Source organism: Muscardinus avellanarius, assembly GCF_963383645.1.
Source record: "Muscardinus avellanarius genome assembly, chromosome: 15".
In the NCBI taxonomy this organism is placed as follows: domain Eukaryota; kingdom Metazoa; phylum Chordata; class Mammalia; order Rodentia; family Gliridae; genus Muscardinus; species Muscardinus avellanarius.
This window is the reverse complement of record NC_137801.1, coordinates 26250908-26272003: the sequence shown is the minus strand read 5'-3', so window position 1 is coordinate 26272003 and position 21096 is coordinate 26250908. Positions and strand designations below refer to the sequence as shown.

General features: G+C 43.7%; 2 protein-coding genes across 3 annotated transcripts in view; one reads left to right on the top strand and one right to left on the bottom strand.

The window, feature by feature from the left end:
• NLRC4 (NLR family CARD domain containing 4) overlaps window positions 1-13719 on the top strand; it is a gene marked incomplete at both ends in the record, with an annotated part of 29351 nt that extends 15632 nt beyond the window's left edge. The window contains 4 exons of the mRNA XM_080711350.1: window positions 1909-2079; window positions 5402-5494; window positions 7615-7782; window positions 13427-13719. Of these exons, the coding sequence (XP_080567476.1) occupies window positions 1909-2079; window positions 5402-5494; window positions 7615-7782; window positions 13427-13719 (725 nt within the window). The remainder of the gene's footprint in view (window positions 1-1908; window positions 2080-5401; window positions 5495-7614; window positions 7783-13426) is intronic.
• A 6219-nt stretch (window positions 13720-19938) lies between these two features.
• SLC30A6 (solute carrier family 30 member 6) overlaps window positions 19939-21096 on the bottom strand; it is a gene marked incomplete at its 3' end in the record, with an annotated part of 40398 nt that continues 39240 nt past the window's right edge. For both annotated transcript variants that reach the window (XM_080711759.1, XM_080711760.1), the window contains one exon: window positions 19939-20436. In XM_080711759.1, coding sequence (XP_080567885.1) covers window positions 19939-20436 — 498 coding nt within the window. The remainder of the gene's footprint in view (window positions 20437-21096) is intronic.

Genomic DNA, 21096 nt, shown 5'->3' with positions numbered 1-21096 from the left:
ACCTGTGATCTTCCTGTGTCAGCCAAGTACCTGTCACTTTCTCAAATCAGTGTGATGTGCTTTGCTACTTTTTCTGGTAATTTGCTAATAACCAGCTGCCTCTGATCTGAAATGTGCTGCCCTGTGATGGAATGACATCTTTTAGAATCCAGAAGGAATATAACTTCACACAGTTTCTCAGGTTTGAGTCAAGGTGCTTCAGGCAGCCGCTGCTGCAGTTTTTAACTTTTGAAGCCTGAAGCCTTAGACGCTGTCTATCGTAAAGCGCCAGGCCAGTACCTTGAGACTCCTTGAGGCTTAGAGATGGCAGCAGTAGAAGCACTTCAGGAGACAGGGGTCTCCTGCTGCCCCTCTGAGCTCAGCCTCACCGAGGCTTTTGGAGGAGTTTAAGGAGAGTGTGCTCCCGGAAGACTGTTCATGAAAAACAGGTCTGCTAGGAGTATACACTGGCACGCACGAAAAATGCTGCACATTACAGCCGGGCATGGTGGTGCATGCTTGTAATCCCAGCATTCGGTGTTACGGTTTTGAGAGAAAATGTTACGGTTTGGGAAACTGTCCCCAGGGACCTTTGTTAGACCCCTGGGAATAATTCCCCCAAAAATCCACAAAAACCGCGGGTTCTTGTCCTGAGCTAAGGATAGATATGTAATAGCCCAGACTCTTGCTGAAGATTTAAAGAAGTTTATTAAAAAGACAGAAATAAAGCCGGACGTGGTGGCACACGCTTGTAATCTTAGTGCTTGGGAGGCTGAGACAGGAGGATCGCATGGGTTCGAAGCCAGCCTCAGCTACTTAGTGAGGCTCTCAGCAACTTAGTAAGACCCTGTTTTCAAATGAAATATAAAAAAGGTCTGGGAGTATAGCCTGGAGGTAGAAAGCCTCTGTGTTTCACCTCCAGTACCACCAAAAAAAAAAAAAAAAAGACAGAAATACAGAAGACAGTTACAGCCTCATGTTACCCAAGGGTACCATGAAGGGGTGCTTCAAACACAATCACTGAAGTACAAAACACGGAATAGACTTTTTATACACGACATCCTCCATCTTGTTTCACGTAATTCTGACGTAGTAAAAGTCCCTGTAAAGCTCCTCACCTTACTTTCCGCCAAGGTGTCTCCTTTCACGAAGGTCCAAGCCCTCCTCCCATCCTAACTAATCTAATTATGTAAACCTGTCTTTAGAATGAGGAAGAGAAAGTCCCTCTCCTATTGACTTGCTAATTACTTTTAGCTAGGTTAATTTACATTGGAATAGTTGCCTGCTTCTTGGCAGAAACCAGTCCTTTCACAGTTCTGCCCCTCACTCAATTTCTGAAATATATTGATTAATAATCAGAGCGTTCTCAAATCTTCCTAGGCCATTCCCAATACTGGTACATTCGGGAGGCTGAGACCCGAGGATTGGGGTTCGTGGACAGCCTCAGCTGCTTAGTGAAGCCCTCTGCAACTCAGTGAGACCCGGTTTGAAAATAAAGAATAAAAATAGGGCAGAGGGGGTATAGCTTGGAGGTCAAATGCCCCTGGGTTTCATCCCCAGTACCACAAAAAGAAAGGGGGGGGGGGAGAGAGGAGAGAGAGAGAGAGAGAGAGAGAGAGAGAGAGAGGGAGGGAGAGAGAGAGGGAGAGGGAGGGAGAGGGAGAGAATTGCTGCACATTCACTGTGGTTTTCACGCTCCTAAGAAAATGGCTCCACAGAAGTGACTTCTGAATGAATGGTTCAGGAGCCCAGAAGGTGAGAGTTGAAAGGAAAACAACTGTCTTTGAGGCTCTGTCACTGAGGTCTCTCCCAGGAGGCGCTTGGAAGGGCTCTATCCAGTTCCTGTGTGCCTTCTTTTCAGTCCATCCATCTGTGTTCGCATCAGGTCAGTCTGATGTCCTGACGGATGTCCTTTCCATCCTTTTCCAGCTTCGGGTCTGTCGAGCCTGAAGAAGATGCGCTTGTTTCGTTTGACCCACCTGTCCAGCCTCGGGGAGGGAATGGATTGCATAGTCAGGTCTTTGTCTGAGGAACCCTGTGACCTTCGAGAGATTCAGTTAGTGTCCTGCTGCCTCTCTGCACCGTCCGTGAAAACCCTAGGTAACGGCTGCTTCCTGAACAGAACGAGAATGCCGTAACAGAATGATTCTTTTATACTAATGCACACCAAATCTCTCCACTGGAAATTTTATTTTATTTGGGTGTGACTATTTATTAAAGAACATTTAAAACACCGTAAATTTTACTTACTTGAAATATCACATATTAGATCTACAATTCCAATGAATTAAGTCAACAGTACAAGAATATGGTCAAGTAAATATTGTAGCATTCAAATTTGGCCTCACTTAAGTAACAGTAACTCCTAAATATTGTTATAACATCTTTAACCCTGCCTTAAAGTAAGGAAACAAAAGTAAGGCCAGTAAGTGTATATTACATGAATATTATACGAATATATATGAATACTATAACTATATGAATATTATAACAATATATATATGAATATTATAACAATATATATGAATATTATAATTATATGAATATTATAACAATATATGTGAATATTATAATTATATGAATATTATAACAATATATATGGATATTATAATTATATGAATATTATATGAAAGTAAGTGTAGAGTATATGAAAGTGGCAACATATTGCCATGATATTTAAGTTCATCTATATCTATTTAATTATTTGAATGTGCTCTTCCAATTAAGTAGAAAACAGTACACATCAATCATCTCACAATTAACAAAATTAAATTGCTAACAACACCTTCCTCCATTAGCATGAAAGATTGATATATGAACATATAGCTGTCCAACCTAGGAGCTTTCCCCCCCCTAGAATTTAAAGGAAAATGGTGGTAGTGGTGGGGAAATCCATTGGGAATTTAATTTCAAAGGAAACTGCAAAAGATAATAAAAAACATTTAAGTATTAGCCATTCTATTTATTTATTTATTTTTTGTGGGTCTGGGGATGGAGCCCAGGGGCATTCGACTTCCGGGCTATATCCCCCGCCCTGTTTTTTTATTCTTTATTTTGAAACAGGGCCTCACTGAGTTGCAAAGGGCCTCACTAAGTAGCTGAGGCTGTCCGCAAACCGGGATCATCCAGTCTCAGCCTCCCGAATGCTGGGATTACAAGTATGTGTCACCATGTCTGGCGCCTTTTTTATTCTTTATTTGAAAACAGAGTGTTGTGAAGTTTCTGAGGCTAGTCTCAAGCTTATAACCCTCCTGTCCCAGCCTCCCAATTACTGAGTAAGGCCCTGGGTTCAATCCCCAGCACCACCAACAAAGGAAAAAACAAACAAACAACAACAGCAACAAAGCATGATGAGAAAGGCTGAACTAGACAAAAACTAGGAACGTAGGAGCCATGAGCCAACACCTTCACTTCTCTATTTGCCTTTTAGGGTGTGATCAACTTAGAGATGAAAATAACAAATGCATATCTTCATGACGCCTTGTCTAATTTTTAAGAGGAGAGTTTTCTAATTAGACTCTTAATGTTCCTGTGGAAATGACAATTGAGCCCAGAGGCATTCTACCTCTGAGCTACACCCCCAGCCCTTTTTATTTATTTATTTTTCAATTTTGTAACAGGGTTTTATTAGGTTGCCGAGAGTCTCCCTAAGTTGCTGAAGTGTCTTCAAATCTTCAGACTTGCCATCTTCCTGTCTCAGTCTCCCATGTACTAAAATTACAGGTGTGTGCCACCACACCCAACCTAATTAGTCTTTTTTTTTTTTTTTTTTTTTTTTTTGCGGTACTGGGGATGGAACTCAGGGGCTTTCTCCCTGAGCTACACCCCCAGACCTATTTTATATTTTTATTTGGAAACAGGGTCTCACTAAGCTGCTGAGAGCCTCACTAAGTAGTTGAAGCTGGCTTCGAACCTGTGTGATCCTCCTGTCTCAGCCTCCCAAGTGCTGAGATTGCAAGCGTGCGCCACCACGCCTGGCTCACCTAATTAGTCTTGTTAGGAAAAACTTCAGGTAGATTAAGCAAGCATTATATATATAATATATATATATGTGTGTATATTATATATATATATATATGTATGTACATGTATGAAGAAAAGAACTAAGAATTTCTTCGCTACAGTGATGCTATTATGTAATTGTTCACGTGCAAAATAATTTTCTGCATTTTTACCTCAGTGTATTTGTATCTTTGTCATTAAAATACATCTCTTTCAGGGAACATAGAGTTGGCCTTGCTCCCCCGCCAGTTCTAATCATCTCTGCTTTTTAATTGGACTGTTTAGCCCATTCACATTTAATGTACTTTTTTTTGGTGGGTATAGTTATATATAGATAGAACCCAAGGATATTCTACCTCCAAGCTATACCCCAGCTCTATTTTTCATTCTTTATTTGGAAACAGGTCTCACTAAGTTGCGGAGGGGTCTTGCTACGTAGCTGAGGCTGGCTGTAAACCATGATCCTCTTGTCTCAGCTTCCCAAGTACTGGGATTACAAGTGTGTGCCACTATGCCTGGTTTTAATACATTTATTTATTGACATGGTTAGATTTGTACCTGCCATTTTGCTATTTGTTTTCTTCTTTTTCTCACCCTTTTTTGATTTTCTAAATTTATATTAGTAACATCACAACTCTGATGTTAATAAGATTGCTTAAGTTGAGATAAACAATTCATACCATCTATTTTTTGTTGCTCTGTTTTTTCACATGCTTAAGGGTACTTTAGAATTGGAAGTAATCTTAATTTATCTATTCCAACCACCTTATTCTACAAAGAAAATGAAGCTTAGAGAGCCAGGCGTGGTGGCGCACGCTTGTAATCCCAGCATTCGGGAGGCTGAGACAGGAGGATCGCAGTTCATGGCCAGCCTCAGCTACTTAGTGAGGCCCTTTGCACCTCAGTGAGACCCTGCTTCAAAATAAAAAATAAAAAATAGGGCTGGGAGTGTAGCTCGGAGGTAGAATGTCCCTGGGTTCCATCCATGGTACGGCAAAAAAATAAAAATAAATAAATAAATAAAGAATAAAAAATAGGGCTGGGGGTATAGCTGGGAGGTGTAATGCCCCTGGGTTTCATCCCCAGTACCGCAAAAGAAAGAAAGAAAGGCTTAGAGAAATCGATGGCCTTCCCAAGTGACATAACAACTATATTCTATGTTGCTTTGTGCTCCATGTGACCTTTTATTAATCAGAACTGAGGGCCAGGAAATATCTGCCCTTGTGTTTATAGCCATGGGAATTGGGGTTACATCTGTCCAGGTACTTCTGAGAATAATTAAGTTAATTAACTCAAATGATGGTTTATATTACCATCAGAAAAGAAGATGAGGTCTCATAATTATTCTAACAATATTTAAAAACGCATATGTAGTTACCCAAAAATCCTTTTAAGTTAAATTATATATATTTTTTTCCAGCTCAGAATCTTCCCAATTTGGTCAAACTGAACATTCTTGATTTATCAGAAAATTTCCTGGAAAAGGATGGGAACGAAGCTCTCGGTGAACTGAGTAAGGATGACAATTCAGCCATAATCAGATACTTGAATACGTGTTTTGGGTCAGTAGAAAAACATAGCCTGTGCCCTGAAGCCTCTCATGCCCGGCACCCCTTAGAGATGCACCTTCCTCAGGAAAAATGCTTAGCCCTTTTGATAGCTGCCCTTGAAGAACGCAGGTCCACGTCTTTGAATGACTACGTTACACGTGCTCGTTTCTACCTGAGACTCCCACCTGGTTCCTCCTTCAAAGAAGCTAGTGTTCCTTATTCAAGACAAATTTGCTTAAGAAAGTAGCAATATGACTTTTAGGATGTGATCATTGATATATGATTACCATTTTTTCTTTTTTTTTTTTTTGCGGGTCTGGAGATGGAACCCAGGGGCATTTGATCTCTGAGCTACACCCCCTACCCTGTTTTTTATTCTTTATTTTGAAACCGGGTCTCACTGAGTTGCAGAGGGCCTCACTAAGTAGCTGAGGCTGTCTGCGAACCACAATCCTCTGGTCTCAACCTCCCAAATTCTGGGATTACAAGTGTGTGGCACCACGCCCGGTTTATGATTACCATTTAATTTTTTTTTAATTTTTTAAAATTTTTATTTTTGTGGGTCTGGGGATGGAACCCAGAGGCATTTGACCTCTGAGCTATACCCCCTGCCCAATATTTTATTATTTATTTTGAAACAGGGTCTCACTGAGGTGCAGAGGGCCTCACTAAGTAGCTGAGGCTGTCCATGAACCGCAATCCTCAGGTCTCAGCCCCCCAAATGCTGGGATTACAAGCATGAGCCACCACGCCCAGTTTATGATTACCTTTTTTTTTTTTTTGGTGGTACTGGGGTTCCTGGAAACCCTTCTACCTCCGGGCTACACTCCCAGACCTATTTTTTATACTTTTTTATTTGGAAACAGCGTCTCTTAAGTGGCTGGCTTCAAACCTGCGCGATCCTCCTGTCTCTGCCTCCCAAGCGCGGGGATTACAAGTGTGTACCACCACGCCCGGCTTATGATTACCGTTTTAAAAAAGAAAATAACTACTGGGGTGTGGTAGTACAGGCCTGTCATCCTGGTACTTGGGAGGCTGAGACAGGAGGATCACAGATCTGAGGCTAGCCTCAGCAACTCAGATTCTCAGCAACTTAGCGAGCCCTTGCTTCCAAATACAAAATAAAGTAGATAGGGCTGGGGGTGTTGTTCAGCGGCAAAATGCCCCTGGGTTCAATCTCCGGTGTCACAAAACAATTCCAAAAGCAAGCCAGGTGTGGTGGCTTGTAATCCCAGTACTTGGAAGGCTGAAACAGGAGGATGCTGGGTTATGGCCAGCTTCAGCAACTTAGTGAGACCTTGTTTCAAACTGAGAAATTAAACAGGGCTGGAGATGTAGTTCAGAGGTATCATGCCTCTAGGTTCAATCCTCAGTACCACACATACACACACACAAAAGTTGCATTATTAGTACATGGAGTTTCATTATGCTATTCTGCATAATATTTTGTGTGTTCAAATATTTTCTATAAAATTAACTAAACACCAAGTCAGTTCTCATTGCAGGTTAAGTAGGCTGACAACCTTCCAAACCTAAATATCCTTCCTTCCATCCAAATGTGGTGGTGCACCCCTCATCCCAGTACTCGGGAGGCTGAGACAGAGGATCGCAGGTTCATGGCCAGCTTCAGCTGCTCAGTGAGGCCCTCCACAACTCAGTGAGACCCTGTTTCAAAATAAAGAAGGAAAACAGCCGGGCGTGGTGGCGCACACTTGTAATCCCAGCTCTTGGGAGGCTGAGACAGGAGGATCGCACAGGTTCGAAGCCAGCCTCAGCTACTTAGTGAGGCTCTCAGCAACTTAGTGAGACCCTGTTTCCAAATAAAATATAAAATAGGTCTGGGAGTATAGCCCGGAGGTAGAGCCCCTGAGTTCTACCCCCAGTACCACAAAAAAAAAAAAAAAAGAAAGAAAAGAAAAAAAGAAAGAAAGAAAGAGAGAAAGAAGAAAAAGGGCTGGGGTATTGAGATCAGAGGTAGAATGCCTCTGGGTTCAATCCCCAGTGCACCCCCAAAAGAATCCTTCCTTCCCCACATCCCTTCTTCCTCACCCGTCTAGCTCCTGAGCTGCTCTGTTTCTTGGAGTCCGCAGGCTGAGCCTCCTGGACCAGCTGACCGTGCTGCTGCTGCCCTGGTGCGAGGATGCGCGGCTCCTCCTGGCAGGCCTGCTGGAGCAACTGGAGGATGCCCCGCGGCTCAGCAAGCTCGGCCTGCAAAACTGGAGACTCGGAGATGCGGAGATTGAGGTCTTAGGTAAGCATGCACACAGAGCCCGGAGAAGAGAGGCCGGCCCTGGAGAGTTCCTAAATGAGCTTTATTTTGCCTGTCCTTTTTATCTTTTCCCTCCATGTGTGCATGTGTGCATGTGTGCATGCGTGGGTGTGTGCGTGTGTGCGCGCGCGTGTGTGTGTGTGTGTGTGTGTTACTGGTGATTGAACCCGTTGGTATTCTACATCTGAGACCTAGCCTTATTTTATTTATTTATTGAAGTACTGGGTATGAAACCCAGGGGCATTCTACCTCTTAGCTATACCCTCTTCTGGGCTTGGAGGCCCACGATTATAATCCCCGCGCTTGGGAGGCTGAGACAGGAGGATCGCACAGGTTCGAGGCCAGCCTCAGCTACTGAGTGAGGCTCTCAGCAACTTAGTGAGACCCTGTTTCTAAATAAAGTATAAATGGGTCTGGGAGTATAGCCCGGAGGTAGAAAGCCCCTGGGTTCCACCCCCAGTACCACAAAAAAAAAAAAAAAAAAATTCCTGAGCCGGGCGTGGTGCCATATACCTGTATTCCCAATACTTGGTAGCTGAGAAGGAAGAATCCCAGGTTCACAGTCAGCCTCAGCAATTCAGCAAGACTCAGGAACAAAGGGAAAACTGTTTCATAATATAATAAAAGGTCTAGAGGATACCTTGGAGGTAGAATTCCCCTGGCTTCAATCCCCAGAACCAAACATATATATTCCCTGAGCTTGGAGGTGCATTTGCTAAATTTAGAGAGTTAAGGCAGGAAGAGTAATTAATAATATAAAACATCTTGTCAGATGCTGTGAATGGTTTTTCTTTAATTCTGTAGGTAAAACCCTGAAGAACCTGCAAAAAGACCAGTGTTTCAAGTATCTCACTCCTTAATATGTGTTAACTCTCTTTGAACATATTGATTTTTTTTAAAGGAGGGCAAAATAAAGCTAGCGCAGTGGCACACACCTGTAATCCCAGGATTTGGGAGACTGAGACAGGAGGATTGCAAGTTTGAGGTCAGCCTCAGCAAGGTAGCAAGATCATGTTTCAAAATAAAAAATAAAACAGGAACCGGGCGTGGTGGCGCAAACTTGTAATCCTGGCATTTGGGAGGCTAAGACAGGAGGATCTGGGTTCGAGGACACCCTCAGCTACTTAATAAGGCTCTTTGCAACTCAGTGAAACTCTGTATCAAAATAAAGAATAAAAAATAGGGCTGGGAATGTAGCTCAAAGCTAGGATGCCCCTGGGTTATATTCTCAGTACCACAAAAAATAAAAATAAAGAAAGAATAAAAAATAGGGCTAAGGGTATAGCTTGGAGGTAGAATGCCCTGGGTTCCATCTCCAGTACTGCAGAGAGGGAAGAGGGAGAGGGAGAGGGAGAGGGAAGAGAGAGAGAGAGAGAGAGAGAGAGAGAGAGAGAGAGAGAGAGAGGCTTAGAGAGAATACAGGCATTGTAGGCATGTACCACCATGCCCAGCTGGTACTACCTCCAAGCTATACCCCCAGCCCAATTTTTTATTTTGAAACAAGGTCTCACTACGTTGCAAAAAGCCTCATTAAGTAGCTGAGGCTCGCCGAGAACCTGCTATCCTCCTGTCTCAGCCTCCCAAGTACTGGGATTATTATTATATTTTATTATTATAATTAATTTGCACCCCAGAGAATGGAACCCAGAGGCATTGTACCTCCGAGGTACCTCCCCCACCAGCCCTATTTTTTATTCTTTATTTTGAAACAGGGTCTCACTGAGTCGCAAAGGGTCTCACTAAGTAGCTGAGGCTCCTGCGAACCCAGATCCTCCTTTCTCAGCCTCCTAAATGCTGGCGTTACAAGCCTGCGCCACCACGCCTGGCTTCAAGTACTGGGATTATAAGCATGCGCCACCTCGCCTGGCTCCCCAGCCCTTTTTAGCTTTTCATTCTGAATCAGGGTCGAGCTAAGTTGCAAAGCTGGGCTCGAACCTGCGCCCCTCCCCTCAGCCTCTCACCCACTGGGATTGCAGGCGAGGGCCACTGCACCAGGCTCCTTAAATTTTTTTCTTTGACCTTCATTGAAATAGCAGGTCATTGCCACGTGAGCATTTCAACCTAGTGGAAGAGAGGAAAAGTAGAGATTTCCTTGACAAAAATTCGTCATATCGAGCAGCAGGAGAGGCTGGGGTAAGGTGGTCATACGTCCAGATAAGACTAACTATGGAATAAATTAATGATTTGGGAAAGAACTAGTAGTCTGTCGCATGTTTCAAGGAAATAAAAGTGCAGAAAAGAGGGCCCAGAGATGGGCTCAGTGGTTAAGAGAGCAGGTAGGACCCTGGGACTCGTCCTCCTTACCTGGTCTTGCCCACGGTGGCCACTCGTATGGTCAAGTGGGGCTCATTCACTTCAGGTATGTGTGTGTGTGTGTGTGTGTGTGTGTGTGTGTGTGTGTGTCACTGACGGTGGAACCCAGGGGCTTTTCTACCTCCGGGCTTTACTCCCAGGCCTATTTTATACTTTATTTGGAAACAGGGTCTCACTAAGTTGCTGAGAGCCTCGCTAAGTACCTAAGGCTGGCTTCGAACCTGTGCCATCCTCCTGTCTCAGACTCCCAAGCGCGGGGGTTACAAGCGTGCGCCACCACGCCTGGCCTTACTTCAGGTATCTTTAAAGAAGAATCCAAGGAGCTTTCTCAACTCAAGACCTTGTGAAGGTGAAGAAAACTGGCTGACGTTGACTGAAGGGGTCTGGAATGAGCACTTTATTTTTTTAAATATTTATTTATTTATTTATTATTTTTGTGGTACTAGGGATGGAACCCAGGGGCATTCTACCTCTGAGCTACACCCCCTGCCCTATTTTTTATTCTTCATTTTGAACCAGGGTCTCACTGAGTTGCAGAGGGCCTCGCCCAGTAGCTGAGGCTGTCCGCGAACCGCCATCCTCCTATCTCAGCCTCCCGAATGCTGGGATTACAAGCGTGCGCCCCACGCCCGGCTGGAGTGAGCACTTTCTATGAGTTATGGCTCTCAGCCAACTGCACAAGGCCGCCCAGTTATGACGTCTGACTCTGAATCGCCCTTGCTGAAAGTGGGAAGAGCGCACAGCTCAGTGCGCACCTGGGCTGACCTCGGCCCACAGGACCCGCCAACAAGAATGGCCGCTCCCCGCCCCAGCCCTCCTTACTGGCAGCAGTCAGCTTTTAGTCTTTCCCTACTAACTGAACATGGGCTGCATGGCATTGAACCTTTCCTCCTTAAACTTGAATCTTTGTCCTCCTCTCTCCTCTCTCCTCTCTCCTCTCTCCTCTCTCCTCTCTCCTCTCTCCTCTCTCCTCTCTCCTCTCTCCTCTCTCCTCTCTCCTCTCTCCTCTCTCCTCTCTCTCTCTCTCTCTCTCTCTCTCTCTCTCTCTCTCTCTCTCTCTCTCTCGCTTGTATGGGGGATTGAACCCGGGGACATTCCACCTGAGATACACTCCCAACCCTATTTATTTCTTATTTGGAAACAATGTCTCACCAAGTTGCTGAGGGTCTAATCTGTTCTCCTCGTGTCTCAGCCTCCCAAGTACCGAGATTACAGGTATGCACATGGCGGCTCCTCCTTCGTCTTTTGTCTGTGGTGAACAGCGAACTTCTGTGCCAAGACAATGGAAAGGGACTCTTTTCCAGGAAGTATCTTTTCATACTTGGAGTCCAAACTGAACCTTGGACCTTTATTTCTGTAAGATTGTAATATTATCTATTATCAGGCATTTCTCGAGCAACATGAGTTTAATATATTACAAACCTCCACACTCAAAGCAGGGTAAAGTGCGGCCTGAGATGAGCTGGCGAGGGCACGTAGCGGGGTTGACGAGCCCCGCGGGCACATTTTCTGCAGTTTGCAGAGATAGTCCAGAGCACAGGTCTTCAAGGAAGTGATTCGCTTGTTCACACTGCCAGACTGTCCACCCTCTATTTCAGAGCAAACTTAGTCACCCAGGAAAGGCCTGGAAAGAGGGTAGGTTAACAGCATGTATGATCTAAGGTGCATAATTTATAAGGAGTCTGTGTGAACTCAGTGTTGTAGACTGACCAATTTGCATGTTGGCATATGGCCTGGGGTGTGTGCGTGCGTGCGTGCGTGCGTGCGTGCGTGCGTGTGTGTGTGTGTGTGTATTTGCGGCACTGGGGATGGAACTCAGGGGCAGGTATTCTACCTCTAAGTGACATCCCCAGCCCTCTCTCTCTGGGGATGGAACCCAGGGACTTTTCTACCTCCCGGCTACACTCCCAGACCTATTTTATACTTTATTTGGAAACAGGGTCTCACTAAGTTGCTGAGAGCCTCACTAAGTAGCTGAGGCTGTCCGCAAACCGCGATCCTCCTGTCTCAGCCTCCCAAATGCTGGAATTACAAGCGTGCGCCACTATGCCTGGCTTATATATTTATTTATTTATTTATTTATTTATTTATTTATTTATTTATTTATTTATTTTGTTAGTGTTCTGGGGATTGAACCCACTGAGCTGCACCCCCAGCCCTAACTTGTTTATTTCCAAACAGGGTCTCCCTAAGTTTATTTGGAAACAAAGACTCCCTAACAGAGTCTCCTGAGGCTAAAGGCCTTGCTGAGTTCCTGAGACTGACCTTCAGCCTGCAATCCTCCTGTCTCAGCCTCCAGAGTACTGGGATTAAAGGCATGTACCACCATGCTTGGCGAGATATTTTTTCGTTTGGCAAGATTCAACTGAGTTCTGGTACCATCTAACTGGCAACATGGGAATAAAGAGTGGACACTAAGCCCGGCGTGGTGGCGCACGCTTGTAATCCCCGCACTTGGGAGGCTGAGACAGGAGGATCACGCAGGTTTGAAGCCAGCTTCGCTGGTTTAAGAGACCCTGTTTCCAAATAAAAATATAAAATAGATCTGGGAGTATAGCCCGAAGGTAGAAAGCCTCTGGGTTCCACCCCCAGTACCACCAAAAAAAAAAAAAAAAAAAAAAAAAAAAGAGTGGACACTACAAAGGCCTGCGTTCTTTGTGTATCCACCTTCCCAGTGTTAGAAGTACTTTAGGATGCCCTAATCTGCAAGGAATGGAGGAACTTCCTAAGAAAACTAGGGAGGCTTAAAAACAAAGAAACAAAGCCGGGCGTGGTGGCGCATGCTTGTCATCCCAGCATTCGGGAGGCTGAGACCAGAGGATCGCGGTTCACAGACAGCGTCAGCTACTTAGTGAGGCCCTCCACAACTTAGTTGGACCCGGTTTCAAAGTAAAGAATAAAAAATAGGGCAGGGGGTGTAGCCCGGAGTTCGAATGTCCCTGGGTTCCATCCCCAGAACTGCAAAAAAAGAAAAAAAAAAAACACACCCAATTGTCAGGCACTGTGGTGCACATGTAATCCCAGCAATTTGGGAGGCTGAGGCAGGAGGATTGCTTAGTGAGGCTCTCAGCGACTTAGTGAGGCCCTGTTTCTAAATAAATTAAAATGGGTCTAGAGGTATAGCCCAGAGGTAGAAGGCCCCTGGGTTCTATCCCTAGTATCCATCTATGAAGAATTCTAAATTTTTCCTGAAGCACAGCCCTAAGGTTACTTCAAAATGGAAAAACTGTATGTACGTAATCTCTGTATGTATGTGTCCCTTTTCTCTTAGAAATTTTTTTTCCCAGTTAACATGTTTTATTTCTTTATCCAGGTAAATTTTTCAAAAAGAGCCCTCTGAAAAACTTGGAGCTGTTGGACGTGGCAGGAAACTGTGTGAGCAGTGACGGGTGGCTTGCCTTCATGGGCGTACTTGAGAATCTCAAGCAGTTAATATTTTTTGACTTTAGTACTGAAGACTTCCTGCCCGATGCATCCTTAGTCAGAAAACTTAGCCATGTGTTATCCAAATTGGCTGTTCTGCAAGAAGCAAGGCTTATTGGGTGGCAATTTGATGATGATGATATCAGTGTTATTAAAGGTGCTTTTAAACTAGTAATTGCTTAAAGGGGATCGTATGCCAGTGAGTGCTTTGGGGACCCCTTTACCTTTGGCCTGATGACTTAAGAATCTTGCAAAGGAAGCCAAAGAAGATGAGGTGCCAGGGGGTTTGGTGTGATGAGCCCTGCAACAGTTTAGCATCTCCTCTGTCCAGTCGGGATTGGCAGCATGTTGAAGAGGCTCGTGCCTACGGCGTTGTTTCTCTCAGCCCAGGAATACCAGCTCAAACGTGGCTATATCGCGTGCATGCCGAGTACACTGTCTAGTATGTCATAGACTCAACAGATACTTGCTGACTATGAAATACTTAAATTACCAATAAATATCTGTTGAATAAAGGAAACCAAAGTTATCTAGAGAAAACTTCATATATGCTCTTTTTTAATTTATTTTTTATTTTTTATAAGTGGAACATACTGAGAGTGGTGTACATTTACATTGTGCTTCCTGCCCTCCCCCCTCTCTTTCCCCCCCAATAGAGAGTGTCCAGGTTAATCATGTTGTATTTATGCTATTACACATATTCGTATGTAGCTCCTCCATTGAACAACCTCAGCTTTCTTCCTCTCCTATCCTCCCGTTCAAGCTTTGCTGAGATTTCCCCTCCATCATCTGGAGTCCCTCTGGTATTACCACTCCTCCCTAGCTTGGACATATTAGAGAAAACATATGTCCCTTCTCTTTCTGTGCTTGACTAATCTCACTTAACATAATGTTCTCCAGTTCCTTCCATCTTCTTGCAAATGCTATTATTTTATTTTTCTTTATAGCTGAATAGAATTCCATTGTGTGTATATATGCTCTTTAGTTCAAACAGTTTTAAATCAAAAACGTAGAATGTAAAAATCACTTTCTCATCTTAGAAGCTGATCAGACTCCCCCCGCCAAAAAAAAAAAAATCAGCAGTCTTTAGTCAAGCAGCTCAATCAGAGGTCTGAACTCAGGTGTTCTCCCTGTAGCTGATGCATTCATGGTCTGGGTTCCAACTGTGATTTCAGAAATGAAGAAAGAAAAAGTGTCATATTCTCTTGTGCTTCACAGAAGTGGACGCAACCTAATCCCCACCATCACCTTTCCAAAAAACCCTCTTACATGACGCCGGGCGTGGGGGCGCACGCTTGTAATCCCGCGCTTGGGAGGCGGAGACAGGAGGATCGCGCAGGTTCAAAGCCAGCCGCGCTGGCTTAAGAGACCCTGTTTCCAAATAAAAATATATTAAAAAAAAATAGATCTGGGAGTGTAGCCCAGAGGTAGAAGGGCTTCTGGAAACCCCAGTACCACCAAACAAACAAACAAAAAAACAACAAAAAAACCAAAACCAAAACAAAAAACCCTTCTACACAAAGAAAAAAGAAGTCGAAGGGAGACAGATAAGGCAAGTCTCAACCTAAATGGTATTAGCCGTGTCTTGCTTTCGATTCTTATGGCACATCACAGTAATGGCTTGGATATTGGTGTAGATAACACTTGGCCCGTATTCTGAGTTATGTTGAGGTAGTCGCTATAAAGGAATTCTGGAACTTGGCAAGACCATGTTCCGCCCCTGCTTGGTACTGGGGATTCCACTCAAAGGCAGTCTACCTCCAAGGTACACCCCAGCCCTATTTTTAATTTTGATGTTGATGCAGGGTCTCACTAGGTTGAGGAGCCTCACGGCTAGCTGAGGCGGTCCATGAACCTGGGATCCTCCTGTCTCAGCCTCCCAAGTCCTGGGATTACAAGCTTGTGCCACCATGTCCAGCTGACCCTGTTTCAAAATAAAAAATAAAATACGCCTGGGAGTGGAAATTAGAGGTAGAAAGCCCGAGTTCAACCCCTAGTACCAACAACAACAACAAGGATTCTGGGCATATACATGTATGTGTTTAGTCATTGGGCATATATACTGCAAATGTCATAACACTTCAGAATTTGTAGAATAATTTATTCCACTCCCTACCTTTACAGATGGGAATACTCAGAGAAGTTAAATGACTTAGTGGCCCGTGGTTGCAAAACTACTACAGCATCAGCAGGGCTGGGATCCGAATCTCCTGCCTCCTACTCAGGTGTTTCTTCCATTACAATTGTGAGTTTTTTGGGTTTTTTTTTTTTTTTTTTTTTGGTGGTACTGGTGTTCCTGGAAGCCCTTCTACCTCCGGGCTACACTCCCAGACCTATTTTATATTTTTGAAACAGGGTCTCTTACGCCAGCGCGGCTGGCTTCGAACCTGCGCGATCCTCCTGTCTCCGCCTCCCAAGCGCGGGGATTACAAGCGTGCGCCACCACGCCCGGCCACAATTGTGAGTTTTTAACTTGGGTTTATTACACTCTATGGAGCTCACATTTTTTTTTTTTTTTTTTTGGCAGTACTGGGGGTGCAACCCAGGTGCATTCTTCCTCCAAGCTAAACCCTCAGCCCTGTTTATTTATTTTTTGAAATGGGGTGTCACTGAGTAGCTGAGGCTGTCCATGAACCCAGTTCCTCCTGTCTCATCCTGAATGCTGGGATTACAAGCGTGCGCCACCTACCTGGCTCCTGGAGCTCACTCTTAATCACAAACAATGGACCTAATCTAACTACTGTCCTTCTTTGTCTAGTGCCAAGTGATCCTATGGCAAGGTGTACTAGTAAGGCTGCTGTGTATAGGCCTCTGCTGGCCATATTCCTTATTTTTGTATCCAGAAGCTAGTCAGAGCTTGGCAAGGAAGACTTCTCTATATAATGGGCCAAGGTCACTTGCAACAGCAGGCATTATGGCTTTTTAGCAAGTAGGGCCAATCCCTTCCCACACCATAGGCAACTCTGTGTGTCCTCTCTTAAGGAGTGTAGGTGGGGATTAAGGTACCTTTGGCAGGACAGCTGCACAGGACCTCGCAAAGAACTCTGGTACCTGAGAACTTTAAATTCCTACAGAAGCTGGGTGTGGTGGCGAATGCCTGTAATAATCCCAGTACTTGGGAGGCTGAGACAGGAGGATTGCAAGTTTGAAGCCAGCCTCATCGACTTAGGCTGTCAGCAACCTAGCAAGACCTTGTTTCAAAATAAAAAATAGGGCCATGGGGATGGAAAAGACGTGTATGAAGTAGTAGCATGTATCTCTTTTCTAGTTTCTTTTTGTGGTGCTGGGGATTGAACCCAGGGCCTCCGGCATCCTAGGCAAGAGCTACATCCCCAGCCCCAACGCACACCTCTCAACCATCACTCAGTACAGAGTTCTCTGGACCTCATGCATGACTCTGAATCACATTTAGAGGACAATGGAAGAAAAATCATTCTGTGATAGTAGGTCACAAACAGGAATACAGCTGGGCATGGCGTACTCGAAATTCCAGTACTTGGGAGGCTAAGGCAGGAGGATAGCAGGTTCATGGCAGCTTCTGCTACTTAGACCCTGCTTCAAAATGAAGGGGAAAAAAAAAAAAAAAAAGAGGGCTGGGGTGTGGCTTAGAGATAGAATGCTCCTGGGTTCAATCCCTAGTACCTCAAAGCTCAAAGGAGAGAGAGAGAGAGAGAAGAAAGAGAGAGAGAGAGAGAGAGAGAGAGAGAGAGAGAGAGAGAAGAGAGAAGAGAGAAGAGAGAAGAGAGAAGAGAGAAGAGAGAAGAGAGAAGAGAGAAGAGAGAAGAGAGAGAGAGAAGAGAGAGTGTGTGAAACAGGAATAGTCATATGGAGAAAATTGGAGAAAATAAGAAAATGGAAAAGAGAAGGCTGCCTTCTCTCTCACAGTGTACAAACTTCCATTTTCTCTGGTAATAAGGTAGAGCTGGCTGTATTTCTTCAGCATGTCCAATGCTCAAAACAGGGTTGCAGATGTCAAAGATAATGGCATCACTAAGCAAACAGTAGAACATGGTCACTTACTACCACAGATGACAATTCTGCTTGACAGAAATGGCTTTCTGGATGTTATTACACTGGGAAGAAAGAGTTGTTTTCTTTTTTTATTGAGAATGGAGCCCAGAAGCATTCTATCTCCAGGCTATACCCTATCCCTGTTTGTTTGGAAACAGGATCTCACTAGGTTGATGAGTCTCACTACTTGTTGAGCCTGTCCTGAAACCTTCGATCCTCCTGTCTCAGCCTCCCAAGTACTGGGATTACAAGTGTGCACCACCACACCCAGCTCTGGATTTTTGTATGTGTATTTGGTTCTAGGGATTGAACCCAGGGGCATTCTATCTCTGAGCTACATCTCCAGCCCTATTTTTATTTTTATATTTTGAAACAGGGTCTCACTAGGTTAATGAGAATCTCACTACCTCACCACTTGCTGAGGCTGTCCTTGAACCTGCAGTCCTCCTGTCTCAGCCTCCCAAGTACTGGGATTACCACGCCCGGCTAAAAAGAGTGTTTGGAAGGGTTGTTCCTACTTAAAAGAGTTGAAGACACTGTTGCAAATTCTACATCAACACAAATCTTTTCTAGATAGCTGGCTGATGACTGGGAAGGCCGTAAATCTCCAGAACCACTGGATTCAAGGAAAGCGGAATCCATTCGTACTCACGATAAAACAAAATGAAGCCTCTTAGATAGTGTACACTGCTGCATGTTATGCTTTTTGGAAGTAATACTGGTCATGTTGGAATGTCATTAAAGTCTGGATTTGGAAAACATGCAAAAATTATTTTTATTTATTTTTTTTGTGTGTGTGTGGTACTGGGGGTGGAACCCAGAGGCCTTCTACCTCCGGGCTATACTCCCAGACCTATTTTTGGAAACAGGGTCTCACTGAGTTGCTGAGAGCCTCACTAAGTAGCTGAGGCTGGCTTCGAACCTGCGCGATCCTCCTGTCTCAGCCTCCCAAGGGCGGGGATTGCAAGCGTGCACCACCATGCCCGGCTAACATCCAAAAATTAAAATCTACATGATTTTCATACTGTTCAGTTAACAATTCACTATTTTTGACAAGTCAGAAATTGTCCACTTAATGCTTAAGAAAACTGTGTCTTATAATCTAAGGTCCATTACACTTTGGCACAATTATATAACCTATAGTCAAATTCTTATGCAAGCCAGGTACAGTGACACATGGAGAGCAGATTTCAGGCCACTCTCAGAACTTGGTGAGACTGTTTCAGAATTTAAAAAAATAAGGGTTGGGGGTATAGCTCAGAGGTAGAATGCCCTGGGCTCAATCCCCAGTACCCCTGGTAAAAACAATTCTTTATATAAATTTAAAAACATATCAAATTCCATATGATGTGTGGAATTCCATATATTTTGGTAATTCATTTGATATATTTTATTAATAAAATGAGAAATTTCAAAGTCCACTAACTAAAATGTGACAAAAAGATAAAATTCATTATCATGTCAGTATTTGATCAAATATCACATAAAAAACTGCAATTCTCTCACTGCATTTCACCAAAGGTTTGGTACTCATTTAACCAAATAAAACACTGAAAATAATGCATTATTCATAAATATACTAAAAATTGTAAATGAGAAAAAATTTTAAAAAACACTGATAATTAAAAAATTTAAATTGTGCTAGATAGTAGAATGTGTCTGTCCCAAAGTTTCTGATAAAAAAAATTTTGCTTTTACTTTACAAGAATAATTCAGGAGGACTTAAAAGAAAAATCTATCAATTAAGGTTGGAAAAACTACAAAGACTTTTACTTTTCATGCGGGTATTTTTTTTCCTTTCCTAAAATGTATGTTATTCACAAAGCGTGTTTATAAATGTCACTGAAGAAAATATTGCATTCTTGGTAAAGTGACAGATTGACTCCATCATGTGGCTCTCTTATAAAGGCAATACAGAACATACTACCGGGCCGGGCGTGGTGGCGCACGCTTGTAATCCCCGCGCTTGGGAGGCAGAGACAGGAGGATCGCACAGGTTCGAAGCCAGCCCCGCGCGCTGGCTTAGGAGACCCTGTTTCCAAAAAAAAAAAAAAGCAAAAATTGGTCTGGGAGTGTAGCCCGGAGGTAGAAGAGCTTCCAAAAAAATAAAAAAAAAAAGAACATACTACCGTCCTACAAAACCAAAGATAGGAAAATTAAAATTCAGAGAATCGCTTTCAGAAGGAAGCCTAAAGACTGTAACATTTACAAGGATTTCACTGCCACAAAAACATTTTACAAAAATATAGTTTATAGGTTTCATGAATGTGAACAAGCCTACTAGTCTCTAACATGTACTGTACATGATTGAACAGTCAATGCGAAGTTGAACTACTTAATATATTGGAAGCCAAGGAGTCAATATTCCTCAAAAAAATAAATTAGAGTAAATCACGGTCTTGGTTGTCCAATTCTATTGTTACTGCCATATCTACTCGGTATATTTGTAAAATCAGTCCTGAATCCTTGGGTTGCTCCAATTCCTGGAACTCGAAGTCCTTGATTAAGTGTGCTGCTAGAGGGTGTGTGTCCATGATTAAGACCCAAACCATAAGGCCTGGTCTGTGTGTTTAGAAGAATAACGGGGTTCACATTTTTTCCAGGGGTGTTAAATGAAAATTCCGGAGGAGGACTACTAGGTTTGGCTGGAGTTGATGTGACAGGGTTCAAGTCATCAGTCTTTAAAAGAGGCACTGGGATTATGTGATGGTCTGAGAAGTTGAGGACATTGGCTGCGGCAGGCCCAGACACCAAGGCGGGCCTAATCCAATCGTCCTTGAAAATCTGAACCGTCAGAGTAGACACGAGAGTATACAGCCTGTTGGTCACGTGGGCAAGGACCATTTGTTCATTTGCATCTCGTCGAATTCTTACATGCACTGATCCAGCCTAAAAGGGGCAAAATCATAAGAAAAAGAGCGCTCAGAATAATACTATTGAAAATTCCATTAGAAATGTTTTACTTAAAGCCCAGCATGGTGGCGCACGCTTGTAATCCCAGCATTTGGGAGGCTGAGACAGGAGGATTGCGGTTCACGGATGGCCTCAGCTACTTAGTGAGGCCCTCTGCAACTCAGTGAGACCTGTTTCAAAAATAAATAGGAAAATATAGGGCTGGGGGTGTCACTTGAAAGTAGAAACCCCCTGGGTTCCATCCCCAGTCTCACACACACACACACAACACACACATACACACACACATACACACATGCGCGCACGCGTGCGCGCGCACACATACACACACACAAATATATATATATACACATATATATATATGATTTATAACTTAGTTAATACTGGTTATATTCTTTAAAATAAGAGAAAGCTTATTTCTTAAAGACTACTTACTGGAGATTAGGAATATAAAAAGTTAACACAATAATTTATGACTGTTAAAAAAATATATACATAGCCAGGTGTAGTGGCACACGCTTGTAATCCCAGCATTCGGGAGGCTGAGACTGGAGGATCCTGGTTCGCGGACAGCCTCAGCTACTTAGTGAGGTCCTCTGCAACTCAGTGAGACCCAGTTTCAAAATAAAGAATAAA